At 33.1% G+C, this 20364-nt stretch overlaps 5 protein-coding genes across 8 annotated transcripts in view; 2 read left to right on the top strand and 3 right to left on the bottom strand.

The window, feature by feature from the left end:
* Positions 1-704: 704 nt before the first annotated feature.
* Positions 705-2260, bottom strand: LOC126780053 (uncharacterized). Of its 2 annotated transcripts, none has more exons than XM_050504310.1 (2): positions 1819-2260; positions 705-1439 (listed from the first exon to the last, which is right to left on the bottom strand). In XM_050504310.1, exons 1-2 carry the CDS (start codon positions 2195-2197, stop codon positions 808-810), a joined length of 1011 nt encoding a protein of 336 aa, XP_050360267.1. In that variant the 5' UTR covers positions 2198-2260; the 3' UTR covers positions 705-807. The 2 variants fall into 2 exon arrangements, with proteins under 2 accessions (XP_050360267.1, XP_050360268.1); XM_050504311.1 differs by having other exon boundaries at positions 705-1118.
* Positions 2261-2372: 112 nt separating this feature from the next.
* On the top strand, positions 2373-4777 carry LOC126779863 (transcriptional regulator ATRX homolog). The gene is made up of 3 exons (XM_050503982.1): positions 2373-2429; positions 2572-2787; positions 3375-4777. The coding sequence occupies exons 2-3, from the start codon at positions 2619-2621 to the stop codon at positions 4775-4777; spliced, it is 1572 nt and encodes a 523-aa protein (XP_050359939.1). The 5' UTR covers positions 2373-2429; positions 2572-2618.
* A 2306-nt stretch (positions 4778-7083) lies between these two features.
* On the bottom strand, positions 7084-11212 carry LOC126780001 (uncharacterized). Its single transcript, XM_050504241.1, has one exon. The coding sequence runs from the start codon at positions 11051-11053 to the stop codon at positions 9791-9793; it is 1263 nt and encodes a 420-aa protein (XP_050360198.1). The 5' UTR covers positions 11054-11212; the 3' UTR covers positions 7084-9790.
* A 311-nt stretch (positions 11213-11523) lies between these two features.
* Positions 11524-16555, top strand: LOC126780099 (uncharacterized). Its single transcript, XM_050504363.1, has 4 exons — positions 11524-11785; positions 12323-12506; positions 13944-14132; positions 16368-16555. The coding sequence occupies exons 1-4, from the start codon at positions 11602-11604 to the stop codon at positions 16534-16536; spliced, it is 726 nt and encodes a 241-aa protein (XP_050360320.1). The 5' UTR covers positions 11524-11601; the 3' UTR covers positions 16537-16555.
* A 796-nt stretch (positions 16556-17351) lies between these two features.
* LOC126779989 (L-dopachrome tautomerase yellow-f2-like) overlaps positions 17352-20364 on the bottom strand; it is a 158161-nt gene continuing 155148 nt past the window's right edge. For all 3 annotated transcript variants that reach the window (XM_050504224.1, XM_050504223.1, XM_050504225.1), the window contains 4 exons: positions 19623-19801; positions 19065-19248; positions 17967-18069; positions 17352-17623 (listed from right to left, as the gene is read on the bottom strand). In XM_050504224.1, the coding sequence (XP_050360181.1) occupies positions 17560-17623; positions 17967-18069; positions 19065-19248; positions 19623-19801 (530 nt within the window). In that variant the 3' untranslated portion in view covers positions 17352-17559. The remainder of the gene's footprint in view (positions 17624-17966; positions 18070-19064; positions 19249-19622; positions 19802-20364) is intronic.

Genomic DNA, 20364 nt, shown 5'->3' with positions numbered 1-20364 from the left:
CTTAAAAAAGACAATGGAACGGTGTACATAAGCAAGATTTTTTTATATCTATTTATATTTATATTATAGGCAAATGGGCCACCTGGTGGTAAGTGGTCACCTTATGTACATTGACGTTCTGAAAATATTAACTATTCCTTATATTATTTTACTGGTGGTAGAGCTTTGTGCAGGCTCGTCTGGGTAGGTACCACCCACTCATCAGATATTCTACCGCAAAACAGCAGTACTTGTTATTGTTGTGTTCCGGTTTGAAGGGTGAGTGAGCCAGTGTAATTACAGGCACAAGGGACATAAAATCTTAGTTCCCAAGTTTGGTGGCGCATTGGCTATGTAAGCGATGGTTGACATTTCTTACAATGCCAATGTCTAAGGGCGTTTGGTGACCACTTACCATCATGTGGCCCATATGCTCGTCCGCCTTCCTATACTATAAAAAAAAATACTGCCAATGATCGACAGCAACCTTGGGTACTAACTTAAGATGTATATTGTATATCCCTTGTAACTTTAGTTTCACTGGCTCACACGGTGATTCAAATATTTTATAAGATTTCAAGAAAAAATTTACATCTCAGTTATTTATTTGCTGCAAATTCGTTGGTAATATTAAATTTAATAATTCAGCATTATGATTTAAAAGCTGTATTAATATAATTAAAAATGAAGTAATCAAAACAATAAAATAAATCACACACAGACAATAAACTAACTCGACAAATATTTATTAATGCTGTCAGTATATAGATCGATTTACGCCTATAAAAAAAATAGCCCTTACTAAAATCTTCTTTTCACTATTATTGATTAACTGTGGTTAACTCTAATTTTTCCCGTAAAACGTTCATCTGCATAATTCTCGTAAACCAATTCAGGACTGAATGGTCTCTGTTCAAGTGATTTTTGGAATGTTTTCCAAATTTTCTTCTTCTCTAAATATAATCTGTCCTTTTTACTACACATCGCTGCCAATGTTGTGTTTATCCAAGCTTCGTAGTACGGCTTCGTATGATCGGTGATACTGTTTGGCGCCCATTTCGCTATTTCAGTTGGCGGCGAAACGCCATGTCGTTCGCGTATCGGTGATATCACTTCCCTCTTGTGTTTGATTCTTTTATCTAATTTACAATTTTTTTTGTTCGTTATTTTCTCATCTACAATATTCTTATTGTCTATTTTATTTCTTTGATGTCTGTTGACTAACTTTGGTATATAAGTTTTTTTAACGTTAACAATGTCCGGTATTTTGATCTGCATTGATTTTTGTGGTTTTGTTTCGGTAAATGTTACCGCTTTATATATTTTTGTTGCGTCGTTAGTATCAGTAATAGTTCTGATTAAGGGTGTTTTGTTAATTGTGTGTGGTGTTTTATCCATTTTTACGTTTGGTTTAGATTCATGTGTTATGTTTTTAACGTCATCACGTGCCTTCGAGCGATCTGTAAGGTTGGCAAGATTGATGACATTGAGAAAAAATCAACTATGATACATTAAGCTAGAGCTTTGTGCAAGCTCGTCTGGGTAGGTACCACCCACTCATCAGATATTCTACCGCAAAACAGCAGTACTCGGTATTGTTGTGTTCCGGTTTGAAGGGTGAGTGAGCCAGTAATTACAGGCACAAGGGACATAACATCTTAGTTCGCAAGGTTGGTGGCGCATTGGTGATGTAAGCGATGGTTAACATTTCTTACAATGCCAATGTCTATGGGCGTTGGTGACCACTTACTATCAGGTGGCCCATATGGTCGTCCGCCTTCGTATTCTATATAAAAAAAAATAGATTGAATGATACAAAGACGAAGAGACATTACCTACCTTTATTAATTTCATCTTTTGTATCCAATGTATTCTTAGATTTAGTAACATATCGTCTATCTAGCAAATTCCTTGTTTTACTGTTTTTATCTTTGTCTCCTTTCTTCTCGCTATCCTGTATATTTACGTCTTTTTTTTCAACAGGTTTTGAGGGCACACTCAAATCTGTTACTCGAGAATTTAATTTTACATGTTGTATGTTCTTGCTTTCAATTTTTTCTTTGCTATTTCTTATTGGATTAGAATCGCCTCTATCTTTGCTAAGCTTGTAATCTTTTTGATTTAGCTTTATGTAGCTGTTATTATTTTTTTTCAAATCGACAACGTTATCTTTGTTTTTGTAATAGCGCTTTCCTTCAGTTATGTTAATTTTTTCCATTGTAAAGATTTTAGACACTTTAAAATTTAAATATATTGTATTATACGGATAATTTTAATTTGTTTAAATGTCAAATGATTTAAAATGTCATTGCCATCTAGATAACGTTATATTTAAACAAGGAGGTTTTTCTTATTATCATAAATAGGAAATAAACATTAATAAAGGATTTCATTAATATTTTCACGTGTTAATGGCGTCCATACTATTAAAAGCAAAATCTTTAAAAGATGTAATTTAATTAATCTGTCAATTACATATTTATTAAATGAAATAAATAAAAAATCAAACATTGTCAAAATTTGAAGTCAATCATGAAAAAGTAAAAAAAAGATATATATATTATATATAAAAAGTCATCCTTATTTTTCCAGCAAACAAAACATTTCAGCAAAACAAAAACGTAACGAAGACCACACAAATGGAACAGTTGTCGACGATCGTTAAATCTAAATCAAATAACGGCATATCTTTAAAACCTAAGAAGAATAAGAAAAGTATAAGCGATGGTGATTTCACACCCAATTTGGTGAAGAAGCGAGGAGTATATGTGGACAGAAAAGTGTTTAAGTCTCCTTTGTACACACAAGGTGATTGGACAATGCATATACTATAGTTTATAAGTACATACAAAAACTTTAGACGCTAGCTTGTAATAATAAAGTAAGTAATTAACATAATTGACTGGCCGGTTGACGTTGGTGGTAGATACTTGCCTTTCACGCCGAAAGTTGTGGGTTCGATTCCCACCCAGGCCAAACATTTGTGTGCATGAACATGTCTATTTGTCCTGAGTCTGGTAATTATCCATATAAACACGTATTTACAAAAGAAAAAGTATATGTAGTATATCAGATGTCTGGTTTCCATAGTGTAAGCTCTGCTTAGTTTGGGATCTGACATATTCGTACAACAAACGATGGTGCTATTTCTGATCGACGTTATACATTGACATGACCAGATAACATGACCAGACCAGTGAACCTTGAAATAACTTATAAATAATAAAAAAACCTGAACGTTGTTACAGTATTATTAAATAAGAAGTCTTGGTCTAATGGCTTCCAAGCAGATTTCAAGGTCCTAGAATAAACCCAAAGAAACTCAACTTTAGGTTAATAAGCTATACGCGTTTCGATCTATAATTATTCTAAAAGTTTAATATTTCAACTTTCAGAAGCGAATGACTACGAAACAAATCGAAGACCTCCGCCAAGACCGAAACCTGGACAGAAAAGGTTTCTGGCTTCCATTTTAAGAATACTCTCGAAATCAACATCTGGTACACAATATCCAGACACCCAAGACCAAAAGGACATTAAAAACAGTAAAGGTAGAACACGGTCTGGACTTAGACATGAAACAGATCCAAGGACTGAGAAACCCAATAAACAAGGTAAGTATAAATCAAGAATTCTAAATAAAAACATTAATAACGACGACGATCAATTCATTATCTTACAATCGACGAAAGAAATAGCACAAACGCCGTCCAATTACTCCGAAGCATTTAGTATAAAAGAGGAGAAAACGAAGGTACACCCAATTAGAGATATTTTGTTGAACAATGGAGTAACAAAAAGTATAGCGAGAGATTTATTAGAGGAGGGACCAGTCAAAAAAGAAAAAAAAATAAGGATTAAAGATGAACCAGAAACAATAGCTTCACAAATAGCGAAAGAGGGGGAGAAAAAAATTTACAATCTATTCGTTGATTTATTAGAAAGCACTTTCAATTCTTACAATCTTAAAGATCAAACACTAAGCGAATCGAATACCGCATTAGAAATAAACGAATCGGTAGCAAAAAAGCTAACAATCACAAATAAATTAGAATCAAATGATCAAACAAAAAATTCAGTAAAGAAAACACCAATGAAAACAACAGAACACGAAAAACAACATTTTGAGGAGCCCATTAATGTAAGATTTTCCAATCATAAACCTCTAAAACGCATAAATCCTAGAGTTTCGGTAAAATCGTGTGAATACACATGGAATACGAAAATACCAGACACACACAGCTTTCCAAGTAAAAAGAGATCCATCAGAAACAACAGAAAAAGGAATCTGATAAATATCTTCAAAGACGAATTACAAAAGCCAACGTTCGAAGAACCGTCAAATTTATTCCAAGCTCTAAAAGTAATGGCCAAAAATAAACATAAGAAATATGTGTACGAGAAAAAAAAGCATATACGAGCTGACGATAATTTAGACAGACATGAATGTGTGCTCAAAAGACGTATGATTATATCAATGAAACCAAAAAAAACACCAAAAATCATCGATCGTGATATAATCGGACAGAAATATTCTGAGTACAATTCAAGGTTTAAGAAAAGAGAAAGGGATACGATAACACCTTCAGAGCATTCGATTAAAGTTTACGGATTTAATTACGAAGAAATCGAGGATAGAAAAAACATACCACACGTTAAAAGCAATGAAAAACTGAAGAAAGAAAACAAAACTCGTACAGTTGCGTCTACATTTTCACCGTTTATTATGCAATCGAATTTAGATTATTATACCCTTTTGCAATTCCCTGATCGCTCTTCATGTGATTTTATTTACTAATTAATAAACACTTTCCTACCATAATTATAATTTATTTCAAAATAATTAAAATAATATCCTGGGACATTTTTTCACACACGACCCGATCCCAAATTAAGCTTGTACAGAGCTTGTACTATGGAAACCAGACAACTGATATACTACATATACTATTTTTCTTTTGTAAATACATACTTATATAGATAATTACACCCAGACTCAGGACAAACAGACATGTTCATGCACACAAATACATGTCCTGGGTGGGAATCGAACCCACAACCTTCGGCGTGAAAGGCAAGCATCCACCAACCACGCCAACCGACTCGTCAAAATGCTACTAGCTAGTTACCATTAACATATAAAAAACATTCAAAAGGTGGATCCATTGCTTGCAAAACAAAACACACACACGCACAAATACACATACTCACATACTTATAATATGTATACAATATTATATTGCTTGCCATTATTTAATATTTCAATTATATTTCTTTTTTATGATTTGATATGATGTACAAAATTCGTACGCTTAAATTTAGTCAAGAATAATTACATCGTTCCGTGCGAATGGTACTGGTAATCTGTAAAACAGTTCTAGTATACCACAAAGGAATGTGTACTTTGAAAACGGTTTTATATTATTCATTGAACTTACTTGTAAAATTTTCCTTTGTGTTTAGAGAAATAAATATTATTTCATTTCATTTTATAGTATAGCAGTGATATTCTGTAAGAACTATCTATTTAGATAGATACTATTTTGATATTTGTATCCTTGAATTTTCACAAATACAACGGTCAATATCGCACATCACTTTCTGATATTTGACGACCGTTACCTAAGGTGAGTTTCGAGTTTATTCTTACAAAATAGCCCTATTTATGTATTTATATAAGTACGCAAACAGAATACGAGCGGGACATACATTAAAATTACGAACTTACATAATTTAAGCTAGATGGCATTGCTAACACACGGCATGACAATTAATATTATATTAATACAGTCAGTTGCTATCTTATAATAATCAATAAAATTAATAAATTACGGTAATTAATATTTTAAAATCATGTAACAACACACTGAATGTAATCGCTAGCTAAAGCCGATTCCTAGGAGAAACGAATAATAAACAACTTTGACATTAAATTGACGTGACAAGGTATTTAATCTGTATGTCTATATGTATCTGTGACAAAATGACATATTTAAGCACAGCCCTAACCACTGGAATTAGCGCCATAAAAATTTGCATGTGTTCCTTTTACACAATAGGTAAGCTATTAGGAAGTTTTTTTTTTTAATTTAAATTCTAAGGTAAGTAAGCGGATGAAAGTTTGTATAAAAAGCCTTAATTTATAGAGAAAGAGCTATGGAAATTGGTATTTAACAATTCTGACGTATTACGCTAACGAAGCCGCTGGTGAAGCGCTACATATAATGTCGTCGTATATCACAGCACAATCATTGTTTTATTTCATTAAGACGAAAATCTTTATTAGTTACTAAGATTTTATAATATATAAGTTAATATAATATATAATAATAATACTCTCCCGACCGCTTCAACTCAACTTCAATATATAGATAAGAAAAAGTAAACAGTATTATAAATTAAAAAAATGTGCACGAGGCGCTTGGTGTGAAAATTTATTTTTATTAAATTGCTTTACTAAATAAATCGGTATTAAATAACCGAGATGGCCCAGTGGTAAGAACGCGTGAATCTTAACCGATGATCGTGGGTTCAAGCCCGGGCAAGCACCATTGAATTTTCATGTGCTTAAGTTGTAATTATAATACATCTCGTTTTTACGGTGAAGCAAAACATCGTGAGGAAACCTGCACGTGTCTAATTTTACTGAAATTCTGCCACATGTTTATTCACCCAACCCGCACTGGAGCAGCGTGGAATAAGCTCCAAACCTTCTTAAAAAAAGGGAGAAGAGGCCTTTAGCCCAGTAGTGGGACATTCACAGGCTGTTACGGATAAATTGCTTTACAATTAAAAATAAAATAAATAAAACACAGAGATTTGTTGCTATAGTAAATATGTTTCATATTTTTCTAAAAATATAGAGTAGAGTAGACATGACGGTGGGGCGTCGTTTATTATATAAATAAATAAATACATTGAAAAAAAGACAAATTAGCAAATGAATTATTTATTCAGATTAATATTTAAGCATAAAGCTAAAAAAACTAACGTTTTAAAATTATTCAAATTTACATTTACACGTAAAAAGACACATTTTATAGCTAAAGCATTAAAAGCTTATAATAATTAACAAAAAATATTCCTCTAATATTTTAATTATAATTTAATTATCACAAATCATTTAACACATTTTTTATCAATTTTTACAAAAACAGTATTGCTCATGTGTAGAAAACCTTATTTAATTTCGTTTATGCAAACATCGATTACGCGGGAAAAATTATAGTGCACAAGTGAGTGCAAAACACAAGTGCAATCTTTATCCTCTTTTAATTCAATGGGACGGTGAATCCAATGCTATCGGAAAGAGTTTAGGCGCAGCACCAACCCTTCAAAGTGCTTTCAAGGCAAAGGAGTGTATGCACTGTCAACTTTGAGACTCCGTGCAGCTAGTGACCAATCTAAACAAGAGTCCAATAATTGAACCCAGGACTTGCGGTTCTGTGGCCTTAAAAGCTAGACAACCATCGAAGCATGTCATGATATGTACTCTCGACTCCACTTCTCTACCATCGCTTGCCCCAACTATCTAAAATCCTTCTCCTGGATTTCGTCTAGTCCACTTAAAATGCGAAAGCTTCCTAATTGTAAATATATTCGAAATATATGACAAAGTTTTTTAAACATAGAATAGGTTCATATTGTATGTCATCGCGTTTCTTCTTCCTTTTGAAAATATTGAAATATATTTTTTTAAATCCATAAATGATATAAAACGGTAAGTTTCAACATTTATAAAATAAAGAAGAAACGCTATGATTTCTTTTCGCTTTAATTGTCAAACATGATAGACATAGAAAAACAATTAATTGCCTACCTTTCAATGTCCATTTTGCAATATGTTTGACAATTTCTCATTATTGTCTAAAATCTAAATCAATTATTTCTCAGTGACGTAGATATGCCAGTGCAACCAATTTTTGTTTCAATTTGTTCGTTCGTTTGTTTGTTGTTTTTTGTTCAAAGCTTCTGTTGAATCAAGAAGCTACAAAAGATTCTTTGACAACAATTTTTTTTTTCTAGGCCCCTGACTCATTGCGTTGTGGCCCGCAAACGCTACTTACGCTACTATTTTTATTCTAAGCATATACTATAAAATAGACTAGTGTATTATAAATTAAACAAAGTTATAGAAACTATCACGATATATTAATCATATCTCAAAGATTGTTTAGTTCAAATGTACTATTTGAACTAACTCCTACTTCCGTGTAGTTCCGACTTTATGTAAAAAATATGAACATTAAAAGTAATTGAGATCAAATATTCGATATACTCTCAGCATACAACACTGAATTCCGGCTGCCGAGTGAATGCATTTCTGACGGCTGTCAGTTACAAACTACAAAAAACAAAGTGACATTGGCAGAATATTTTGCGGCTTGCGCTCAAATAGCGTAAATACACGCCAAAAAAAAAAACAATTGGCATAATGTAAAAGCGCGGTATATATTTAAAAATACTTATATTTATTTAAAATCAAATTAAGCGCAAATTATAACGGTTATTGCAGTTATTATTCATAAGTTAGCCAAATTAATCTTCGCCGCTTCAAAGTTAACCGTCCATACGAACGAACCCGTATGGAACGAATTCACTTAGCATACGGACATTTTAATAAATAAAACAGAGCTCTAATATAGTAGTTATTATAATATGGAATAAAGAAGTGTTATAAAAAGTGTCCCTCAAAATGTATTAAATGTAGACGGCGTTGTTGGAGCTAGAAACATCGATAGAGTCAAACATAAATAAATTGAAACTTAGCCATTTGCTATTTTCAAATCAAACTCCTTAATCCCAATTAATAAACACATATTAATTTCAGGTAATACTAGCTTATACTACCTTCTAGCTACAGTAGCGTCATTCTGACAATCAATGGAATCTGTAACACCATCTGGTCTCTACCAGATAATTGAGATCAAATATTATATATATATTTTTTAGTACACAACACAATGAATTACATGTTATTTTTTTAATTGATTTTATATAATCATAATCACAGACAAATAATATTTTTAACAAAATAAATATAAATTAATTATTAAATCCTAGAAAAATAAGATCTATAGATTTTTGTTACAAAGTTGTACATACTTTTTGATAAGAAAACCTCATGAGAGAATCATATTATATCTAATTAATTTAAAATGTGTTTTTATAAACAACATTTTTATAATCATTTATTGTAAAATAGTAATGATACTACTATTAAAAATTATCTGAGTGGTTTATGTAGTATAAAGGTTCTAGTTTTTAAGCCTATGGCTTATGGCGGGATCATTACTGTCAACCCTTTTGAAAATTGGAACAACATTTATTAAAAGTTATATACATGTTTTTTTTAAACAGTGGTCTATGACTGAACTCACGGTTCAACAATTTTTAATTGTTTAAGAAATAAAAATAAATATCTAACTTAAAATTATTAACCATCATTAACAAATTAACCGAACTAAAAAACAAATAAATAAAAATAATACTCTTTTAGGCAAGCATTTTTTTTTTAAATAAACTTCTAATTATTTTATTAAATAGGTTTAATTTAATTATTATTTTAATATTTGGCTCATTGCAAAGTTCAACATCTGTAGTCCATAAGTGTTTTTTTTTTTTTACATATTGTCAAAAAGATATTTTATTTTGTCTTTTAATTATTAAAAAGTACAAAAGTGAAAAAGATTATAAAAATTGTTATGGGATATTTTTGAAACTTTTTTTTTCAGAGCATTTATTAAAATGTTATCTTAATGTAAATAATTAGGTAAAGTTTTTACATTAAATATAATATATAAGAAAAGGTTTAATCAGAAACATTTAGCATTTTTATTTTATATACTCCTCTATATGGCAACATTGCAGCTGAGGTTGTACCTTTAGAACTGTGACTATATGTTACAACAGCAATTTTCTTTGGCATTGCTATAAAAATCATATGGCTATCTTCATCTTCAATTACGTCTATTTGAATTATGGGGCACATTGACAGCACGGGGCAATCATACCGCTCCATAAAATTTATTTGCTTTACTGGTTCCGAATTAAATAGATCAAATTTATCATCTTTATATGGAGCGTAGTAAATACGAAATACGCCCCAACTGGAACCTACAAAAACTGCCTCTCCGTATGTTTTAATAATGATAATATCACGTAATGGACCATCTGGAATTATATGTTTCAACACATACATCCATTGGAAGTACACTCTCCAGTCTAGGTTCTCAAGAAAGTTGTATTTATTTAACTCATGTAATAGATTTGTTGATGTATCTAAAAAGCCTCGATGTATCAATTCATGACCAACAATAGAAAAGATTTCTTTTCGAAATGTAAGTATGTTAATGTTTCCATTATCATATCCAACCGACATGATGCTACTCTCGACTTGATTAAGAAACACAGCTTTTAAACTATCTTCTTGTAATCTACATAAAAAAACTTCATCGGTTAACGATATATAGAATAAATCATCTTCGACCAAGAGAAACGTTTTTACATTATGAAATGTCATACTGGTTTCATTGTGTGACTCGGTTATAAGTTTTCGTACTATGAATAAATTTAGATTGTAACCTAATATTATTATAGTATCATCGTTTTCAACGTAACGAAGATAATTACCTGATATAGATGTTCTTCTAGATGGCTTTAATGTGTCCAAGTCGTAATAATTAATTGCACCTCGAGTATGAACACCTATCAGGCCATATCTTAGCAGTTGAAAATCTCGTATTTCGTCCATACAGCCTGTCGCGGATGCAAATTCATCAATCGATTCACTCGCTTTATCTAATTTCGCCCAGAGTGTTAACGATCGGTAGATATTACACCAGTTTAATCCATGCACTCGTTTGTAATATGCTACTGAATAAATGTCTTTAAAGTCTTTCTTGCAGTGTTTGAGCCATAAGCAGTCGTTGTTTGAAAGCTTGTCGATGATACGCTTCCATCTCCAGCAGACTTGACGGCATTTTGCTTGTTCTTTCGGTGTCAGAAATGTGAATATGTAGATCAAAATCTCTGTCGGCAATGACTCCATAAAGTAGGTTTCAATTTCAATCATTTTTAATGTGTTTTATGCGTGAGAATGAGTTTTTTTCATACAGAGGGGCCGGCCGCTGATAAGGTACTAGATGTTTATTCCATTATATTGTTGTAGATTTTTTAAAAGAACTAAGAAATTGTAACATTCATATTTGTTGTGAATTCCGTTCACACAAAATTTGACAATACTGTGTTCCATACAATCTTTATTTTGTATGGGTCACAGAAAATAAAAATTTTAATAATTTAAGGTGCTATCTGTGCTGTCACCAAAATTTGATGAAATCATTATTATCCGAATATATCATTTTAAGTAAAGATACCATGAAATGATAAAAGATTATTTCAAAATTAATAATTTTATTCCATATGTAATATTTAAATATCAGGTTGTACGTAAATATAATACAAATATTCCTAAACTGAAGCAAATGCTTTTGACATAATATGACATTTAATATTGTTTCCAAACATTGTAATTTCAATTGGGTAACGGTAGAAACGATTAACATTGTGAATATTTTCCATTTGAAAAAATTAAGAAAACGATACAAATTTTTTTTATAAATGTCGGCATTTAAAGCTCTCCGCGATGTCAGTAACAAATTTGAAAATGAACTACGAAAACTATCAACGGAATTATTTTCCGCAAAAATTGATGAATCTTTCGAGGATATTATCTCTAAAAAAATGAGAGATCTTGCTTTGTTTAATTCAAAACTAAGATTATTGCAAGCAAAACCCTTGGCAGGTGAATGTTTATTGATTTTCATAAAAAAATTATGATATTATAATATAAGAAACCTACTAATATTTAATATATAATAATATAATATAGAGTATATAATAATATAATATTTTAAGTATTTCGATATAGGAGTAATATATATTAAAGTGGTAAGTTTCGTTTATTAGTTTTTTTCGGTTTCACACAAAAACTTGATCCAATAGGCAAGTTTTATATTATTTTACTTTTCAGTTTCAGTTAGGATATATGCATATATTATAGCATGATATGTGTTCCATAATCCATTGCTAGTAAATTGTCGATCTACTTTCTTTGGAAGTGAAGCCTATTAAAACTATAATAAAATATAGTATTTTATATTTGTCCTATATTATAGAATAATTAATTACTGCATATCTTTTTTGTATAGCTATCAGTAAAAATTTATATGCAATAAAAATTTGATTGTCAAATGCCTATATCGCCTTGATTAACACAAAATATTTGAAATTAACGGTAAAAAAACAACAAAAATATTTATTAAAAATTATATAATTTCAGTAACACCACATGTTACGGAGTTAAACAAGAACGAACAAACAACAATTAGTGATTACGCAGACACAGTGACATGGAAGATAATTGAACAACAGGTCGTTAAAACACTAACTCAGACGAATGCTGTGAAGACTTTAATTACAACGTCAAGTATAAACTTAGATCCCGAGTTAGTTGAAAGGAAAGAGTAGGTATCTACAAGTCATCTTACGTACAACTATTTACTGGTGGTAGGGCTTTGTGCAATCCCTTCTGGGTAGGTACCATCCACTCATCAGATATTCTACCGCTAAACAGCAGTACTTGGTATTGTTGTGTTCTGATTTGAAGGGTGAGCCAGTGTAATTGCATAACATCTTAGTTCCCAAGGGCGCTCCTCGCTTACATCGCCAATGCGCTGGTCAATGGTTAACATTTCTTCCAGTGCCAATGTTGGTGACCACTTACCATCAGGTGGCCCATATGCTCGTCCAACTATCTATACAATAGAAAAACCAAAAAAATTGTATGTCAGTATATATCCTGATGTATATGTTAACGAACAAATGGACCATCTGATGGTAAATAGCCACCATAATTAATTTTTTTTTCTTATATTTACAGAATAATTATCATTTTTTTCAATCTTTTAATGTATAGATTCAAATTTACACATTACAATGCACTAGTTTATATTTTTATCAAAATTTTAGTTAATTATTTTGTTATTTAAGTTAAAGATGTTTTTGTTTTTCATCAAAAAGATTTTTTTTTTAATTGCTATGTTAGCCTATAATTGATATATATTTTGCTAAAATATTTTTATATATGCAATAACAATTGTTGTTCTTAATATATAATGTTGGCTTCCTATTTGATAAATAAATAAACAAACCAGAATACAAGAATACTAAGTATACTGTTTGGCAGCAGAATATCTAATGGGGGGGGTGGTACTTATCCAGATGAGCTTACTTTTAACTTAAACAAAGCCGTACCACAGAGAAAACTATAAGTAACAGCCTGTTAATGTCCCACTGCTGCTCTAAGGCCTCCTCTCCCTTTTGATGAGAAGGTTTGGAGCTTATTCCACCACGCTGCTCCAATGCGGGTTGGTAGAATACACATGTGGCATAATTTCAATGAAATTAGACACATGCAGGTTTCCTCACGATGCTTTCCTTCATCGTTAGCACGAGATGAATTATAAGCTATAATGTTTGACCAATTACCATGAAATTTGTTGACTGCTTTGTGACCTAATAATGGCAAGGATATAAAGCTACAGACCCTGAGCACTTAGTGACCAACAAAAAGCTGTTCTCATATGAATTCCAAGCAGAGCAGCTTATACTACAATAAAGTTGTTGGTCCTGTTAACGAACTCTTCCTTCTTGTGTTGGATTTTTCATCACATCGGCTTATAACTGCACTATAATATATCATTCAGGAATTATGGAGTGATGTGATCTTTTGATTGAGAAGGTGTTGAATGGCTATATATTAATGAAGTACCCATCAGATGACCCCTATTTGCTTGTCTGCTTTCTGATCTATGTACAGGGTTCAATTATTAGGTAGCTGAACTTCCATTCTCCTTTCTTGAAATTGTAAATAAAAAATAAAATACATATTTTTTTTACAGAAAAATCATTGAACACTTGCAAAAATATAAGGAAAAAGAATCTCAACTCAGAAACTTAGAATTGGTACTCCAGGAGAAGGAAGATGAACTTCTGCGTACTCAACAAATATGGGATGAATCGCTAAGCAGGTTTAAGGACAGCCAGAAGACACCGCAAAATGAAGAACTTGTTACCGGACCCTTGTATAAGTAAGTTTAATTATTATAGTTAATTGCCGAGATGGCCCTGTGGTAAGAACGCGTTAATCTTAACCGATGATCGTGGGTTCAAACCCGGGCAAGCACCACTGAATTTTCATGTGCTTAATTTATGATTATAATTCATCTCGTGCTTTACGGTGAAGGAAAACATCGTGAGGAAACCTGCATGTGTCTAATTTCACTGAAATTCTGCCACATGTGAATTCTACCAACCCGCGTTGGAGCAGCGTGGTGGAATAAGCTCCAAACCTTCTCCTCAAAAAGAGGAGAGAAGGCCTTTAGCCCAGCAGTGGGACATTCACAGGCTGTTACGGTACGGTTAATTGCAATGACTACAGCTACAACAAGAGTAGAGTTTCAATCAAACTTATATGGACATATTCCATACGATTTGCTAATACCTCTGCTGTATTAGGCACTACAGACAATTCTCGACTTATTTTATCTCTATTTATAATACAACTGTTTGGAATATTCAGGTAAAATAATAAATATGATTTTAATTCGATAGAGACTTGTAATAAACGAAAACAATATGACATAATAAAATAATTTGAAAATTATAATTTTTTCTTAAACGTAATACAAACTCTTTACACGTTTATAAGATAAAAATGACATTTCTTATTTATATATATGACGGCGCCTGCGCCGCCGTGCGCAGCGGCAAGAAATCTGTAAACAACACGTGCACTGCACCGTGCGTGCACGCCGCCTAGCGTATCGTTAGATACCTCCCCTACTACTCCCACTCACCCTACTACTCGAGTCGTTGTGATCAGTATAAAAAGACCGGAGCAACCGCGGCTAAATCGGGGTCATCCTCCTCGCGGTGAGCCAGTAGTCAACCTGGTCCAAGTTGACAAATCAATCAGATGAAACTCTAATCGAGTTTACATCACTCAGTGACCTGTGACGATGCGTCACACACCGATCGTGTTCCCAACACACGTCTCTCTAATACCTCCCGCACAGACTCAGGCGTCCAATGCACGTCCTTGAGGACAAAGACGACAGCATAACTGTCGCAAACGCTCCCTTCGTAGGGAAAACACTACACAAGACACTCTTACACCGTTTCCGCCGGCGGAAACGAGGTCCCAGATTTGCGACATCACGAAATCGGTCGTGATCTAGTATGGTGCTTCGTACAGAAGCGCTTCCCTCCCCTCCGACTACGTCCTGAGCCGAGGTGCGATCTCGCAGGAGACATCCTCAGGATGGACGTCATGTAGAGCCCGAGACGGCTCGAAATTCAAGGCGGAGTCTAGTACTCGCCCCAACGCCCGGTGACGCTGTAAAGGCCAATAGGGCCAACAGCACACATTCACTCAGGAAAAAAAAAAAAAAAAAAAAAGCGGCTAAAGCAGTCGAGGCTCTGGCGTGGCACGCTGCTTATCCTAGACACCCTGAATAATTAATTTGTGCAAACGAATTAATTATTATTCTCAACTTTAAATTTGTCTTAGTTTCTTGGATTTATTTTATCACCATATCTGCTTCTCTCAATCACTATGGCCGACCCATTTCCTACATATGCGTATTTTAATTGACCACAACGACACTATTACACTTATATACATTTTAATTTCACTCACAAAGTTGTGAAAACATCTTTGCCACCATTTAAAATGTTATTTTTTCATGAATTCATATAATACTACACATTATTTAGATAGTTACTCACTCAATTTGTTTTAAAAATACAAATAGCACAATTGACATTCAACAAATTATATCTCCCGCCAATAATGAATTAATTTCTGTCCACCAACAAAATGGCGGTTTTAAATTTGCGCGCGTCTTTTTTTTTTTTAAACGATGTTGTATGAATCAAGGAACCTTTTAGCTGTATATATATTTTAGCAAATTGTACTCCTTTTCCTTTTTAACTTTAAGTATACAAAATCTCAATCCTTTCTGCATTCAAAATATTTATAAAGGAAGTTTACTCTTCATGTATTGAAGGTTATGTTGCAGTCAAAACTCTTAACCAGTCAAAAGTACTTTTGACTTTTGGCTTTTGAGCAATTTTGACTAGTAGTAATTTGCCGTCAAAGGCGTTATTCCCGTTAAAAGTAGTTTTAACAATTTTTAACCACAAATTTGCAGTCAAAGGTCACTATTAACCAATGATTTTCAGACGGTACTTCTGATCAACTTGTTTCGTCAAGAGTACTGTGGACAGGTTAAGAGATTTTAACGGTTATTAATTTATTTCAGAAAGCTCCAAGTATTGGTGAATAAGATGGAACTCATGCGTTGGCTCATAGCCAAGTTGGTGACGTCACGATCGGGGGGTTACGATTGGGCGACGGATCCCCACAAACGATTGAATGTCTTAGCATTAGCAAGGAAGGCTCACACTATACAAGATTATACAGAAAGTTGATTTGGAATAAATATTTGGAATAGAATTTGTTGTTTTATTTGAAAAGATGAGGAAATAGAGGTTGATAAAAAAGGAGTAGAATCCGCTTTATATAATGATATCAAACGTGACATATGTCTGACGCCATACTAAGCAGAGAAAGAAACACTAACTTCACTAACTATACACTATGTATATATATGTATCATTTAATACGCGATATAGAAATAAATTGTACATGCCACCGTGTAAAACAGCTCTCTGCTCAAAGAGTTGTGACCGTACGGTAGTGAAAATTTATAATTAGTTCCCTTCCGACATTAAGGATCTGCCTTATTTAAGATTTAAGAAAAAATTACATGACTGGTTGGTTGACAAATGTTTTTGCTAGGTAAAAGAATTCCTGCAATAAATATTTGACATTTATTTATTATGTAATGAAATTTCTTGTAATTAAGCTAAAATAATTTTAACGTATAATTTAAGTTAAAATATTTGCATGTCATAAGATAGTGACTAAACATGTGTATTATGCTAAAAGCAAATAAATGGAAATGAAATGAAACGGGCAGAATGACAAACAACTTAATCTGGCAGTCTGTTACTTTTTCCCGTACTGTATCCCATCTTTCGATAAATAAAATTATGTACCGTCACACGGTTTCCGTTACTTTATGTACAGATTATACTAAATATCTTACGTAACTAAGGTTTAAATTAAATAAAATTATATTTAATAAATTATGACATTTATAGCTGCGTTGAATTATGTTTATTAATCTGGCTGAATATTATGTTTCAGGTCCGTGATCGATATAATTAAAAAAAAAACTATCTGTTATTTGCCCTGCAATAATATAATTAAAAGCTATATAATTATCATCATAACATAAAACAAATGTTATAATTTTGCGTTGGATTTAATTTTAAATAAATAAGAAAACAATTTAAAATCCTTATGCACTGTTTCAGTTTTTTTTTGCCTTGTATAAAATAAAATATGTTTTGACTAACTGGCAGACGCATTCTTATAAATATTCTTTTTTAACCGAAGTACGTAGGTGGGGCTGAACAAACTGTATCTGCGATCAATTCGTTCACATTACCACTGAAAAAAAAACAATATTATATTTCTATGGAGTATAGAAGTAAGAAGTATCTTTGATTAAAAAGTGTTCTTCAAAATGTGTGACATTAAGATGGCGCTGTTGGAGCTGGAGAGTGACATTTTTGACACGGTAGAGTGAAACGGAATTAGAGACAGAAGCATATTTTCAAAAGGCGCTAATTTCAAATTATTCTGCTACTCAAGTTTATAAATTGATAATATTTAAATACATTAAAATTATAAATATTATTTTCAATGTATTTATGGAATTTTTATTTCGATAGACACTTGTTTAAATAACAAAACGAATAAATTGATGTAAGCACAGATAATAAAAAATTACCTATAAATATAAAAATTGTACTCGTTTGTGTCAAGTCTCGAATACCCAAACCTTGGTAGCGTGTTCGCCATCACCCAAACTTCATCATCAGTTACATGAAGATCTGAAACAAATTTATTAAAACATCACTTTGTGTTGCTGCCTGGTGCTGTGTTACCACACTTCTTTTAATTTAAAATAAGTAGGTAGGCAATTGTACCACCTGACAGTAAGTGGCCACCACGCCCATAGGCATTGGAAAAAAATCCAAGATAGCAAGTGGAAAGAACGCGTGAATCTTAACCGATGACCGTGGGTTCAAGCCCGGGCAAGCACCACTGAGTTTGCATGTGCTTATAATTCATCTCGTACTTCACGATGAAGGAAAACATTGTGAGGAAATCTGCATTTGTCTAACTTCACTGAAATTCTGCCACATGTGTTTTCCACCAACACGCATTGGAGCAGCGTGGTGAAATAAGCTCCAAACCTTAACCTCAAAAGGGGAGAGGAGGCTTTAGCCCAGCAGTGGGACATTCACAGGCTGTTACTACTATTGTTACTTACTGTAAGAAATATTAACCATACCTTACGTAAATACGTCAATAAATGAAATGTCATACACTGATATGCGACATTGCCTATAACAATTATAATATTAATGGTGTGATTAGACAGCGGGCGGGGCGGGACGGCGACCGGACGTGAGCATTTGTTTTGTATTGTTTACGCCCGAAAATAACCCGAAATAGAGGGGGACCAAATGATGAACGAAATAAGAACTATATATCACTAATAAATATGATCAAATAATGCTCATACGTATTATTAACAAAAAAACTTAGGGAGCGCGATGTAGGAATTACAAAAAAATAATCAACGCCATCTAGTGACATACAATAAGAAACATGTTTAAGAAGTCATCACACCTCGTTGCTGTATTAGCACTAATATATATGCTCGAAGAACACAACGCGCCTTTATGCCACCCCACCACGACGACTCACCCCGTCCCTTGTCAAACTAAGAGTTTAAAGGATATACGAATCAAAATAGCGCATCACCTTAACTCGGAGAGTTCTGCAAAATAACTGAAAACGTTTTAGTTTAATTACAAACCTGATGGGTAACTCATTCTTTGTCTATCACGAGCTAATAGAGCCACATTCGATGGGTTCAACATTTTCCCCGTGTTCCAACAAGACACGGCATCTCTTCCGATGTCTGCGAAGAAGATGGCGCCACTTTTCGGATGGTAATCATGCATTGTTGTTTGACTGTTCTCGCCGCGTTTGCCAACGTACTAAAAAAAGGAGAATCTGTTTATAACTAGCATCTCCGCGTCATGTAAACATGCTCTAGAAGTCCTGAATCGCGCTATCAACATTTTCTAACATGTGGTATATATACAACCTTAATTGGTTACAAGAAGTCCTGTTCTGTAGCTAAAAAGAATAGAAAAATATCTTATAAATCTTAATATGTATAATCTGTACTTCTGTAGGTGCGTATTTCACCTAACTCATAAACGGCTGGACAGATTTGGATGTTTTTTTTTGTGTTTTTTTTTCAATGTGTTTATGGATGGTTTGAAAACAAAATTGTACCCGGTAGATGGCGGTGCTGTCGGTATATCACCAAAGAAAACAATGTTTGTATGACAGGATAACTACTTACAGAATATAAAGTAAAATAGCTCCTACTGTTTCTTATAGCACGGTCTTTTAAGACGCAAGTCGATACCGAGAATTCTTCTGTACTGATCATGGGATGGAAGTATGCTGTCCTGCAGCCATCAGTTTGGGGTTCAGTCAATGTGATACTAAAGATTCCATCACTCCACTGGAAACTTTCACCTGATGATGACAAAAGTTATCTGAGTATGTCTGAATTTATGTTTTAATGATTAGAAGATCAATGTCGGCAAAACATGAGATATGCGAAACAAACAACTGGTTGTAGAGCTTTGTGCAAGCTCGTCTGGGTAGGTACCACCCACTCATCGGATATTCTACCGCAAAACAGCAGTACTTGATATTGTTGTGTTCCGGTTTGAAGGCTGAGTGAGCCAGTGTAATTACAGGCACAAGGAACATAAAATCTTAGTTCCCAAGGTTGGTGGCGCATTGGTGATGTAAGCGATGGTTAACATTTCTTACAATGCCAATGTTATAATGTGCGTTGGTGACCATTTACCATCACGTGGCCCATATGCTCGTCCGCCTTCCTATTCTATATGAAAAAAAAAACAAAATGTGACAATCATATGTACACTTATTCTATAAACACAGAGAGTTAGTGATAGGGCTTTGTGCAAGCCCGTCTAGGATAAGAAATTAAGTAATACTTGGTATTGTTTTGTCCCGGTTTGCAGTGTGAGTGAGTCATTGTACATGCAGACACTATGACAGGCAGTGGT

Source organism: Nymphalis io, chromosome 30 (assembly GCF_905147045.1).
Source record: "Nymphalis io chromosome 30, ilAglIoxx1.1, whole genome shotgun sequence".
Lineage (NCBI taxonomy): Eukaryota > Metazoa > Arthropoda > Insecta > Lepidoptera > Nymphalidae > Nymphalis > Nymphalis io.
The sequence above is the reverse complement of the archived record's forward strand: the minus strand, read 5'-3'. Positions and strand labels throughout refer to the sequence as shown.

Excerpts from the sequence above, each read along its gene's own strand:
- LOC126780099 (XM_050504363.1), top strand. The coding sequence starts at position 11,602 with ATGTCGGCATTTAAAGCTCTCCGCGATGTCAGTAACAAATTTGAAAAT. Across the intron at positions 11,786-12,322 it reads GCAAGCAAAACCCTTGGCAG|TAACACCACATGTTACGGAG; the intron begins GTGAATGTTTAT and ends ATATAATTTCAG. Across the intron at positions 14,133-16,367 it reads GTTACCGGACCCTTGTATAA|AAAGCTCCAAGTATTGGTGA; the intron begins GTAAGTTTAATT and ends AATTTATTTCAG.
- LOC126780001 (XM_050504241.1), bottom strand. The coding sequence starts at position 11,053 with ATGATTGAAATTGAAACCTACTTTATGGAGTCATTGCCGACAGAGATT.
- LOC126780053 (XM_050504310.1), bottom strand. The coding sequence starts at position 2,197 with ATGGAAAAAATTAACATAACTGAAGGAAAGCGCTATTACAAAAACAAA. Across the intron at positions 1,440-1,818 it reads AAAAGATGAAATTAATAAAG|ATCGCTCGAAGGCACGTGAT; the intron begins GTAGGTAATGTC and ends CCAACCTTACAG.
- LOC126779863 (XM_050503982.1), top strand. The coding sequence starts at position 2,619 with ATGGAACAGTTGTCGACGATCGTTAAATCTAAATCAAATAACGGCATA. Across the intron at positions 2,788-3,374 it reads GTCTCCTTTGTACACACAAG|AAGCGAATGACTACGAAACA; the intron begins GTGATTGGACAA and ends TTCAACTTTCAG.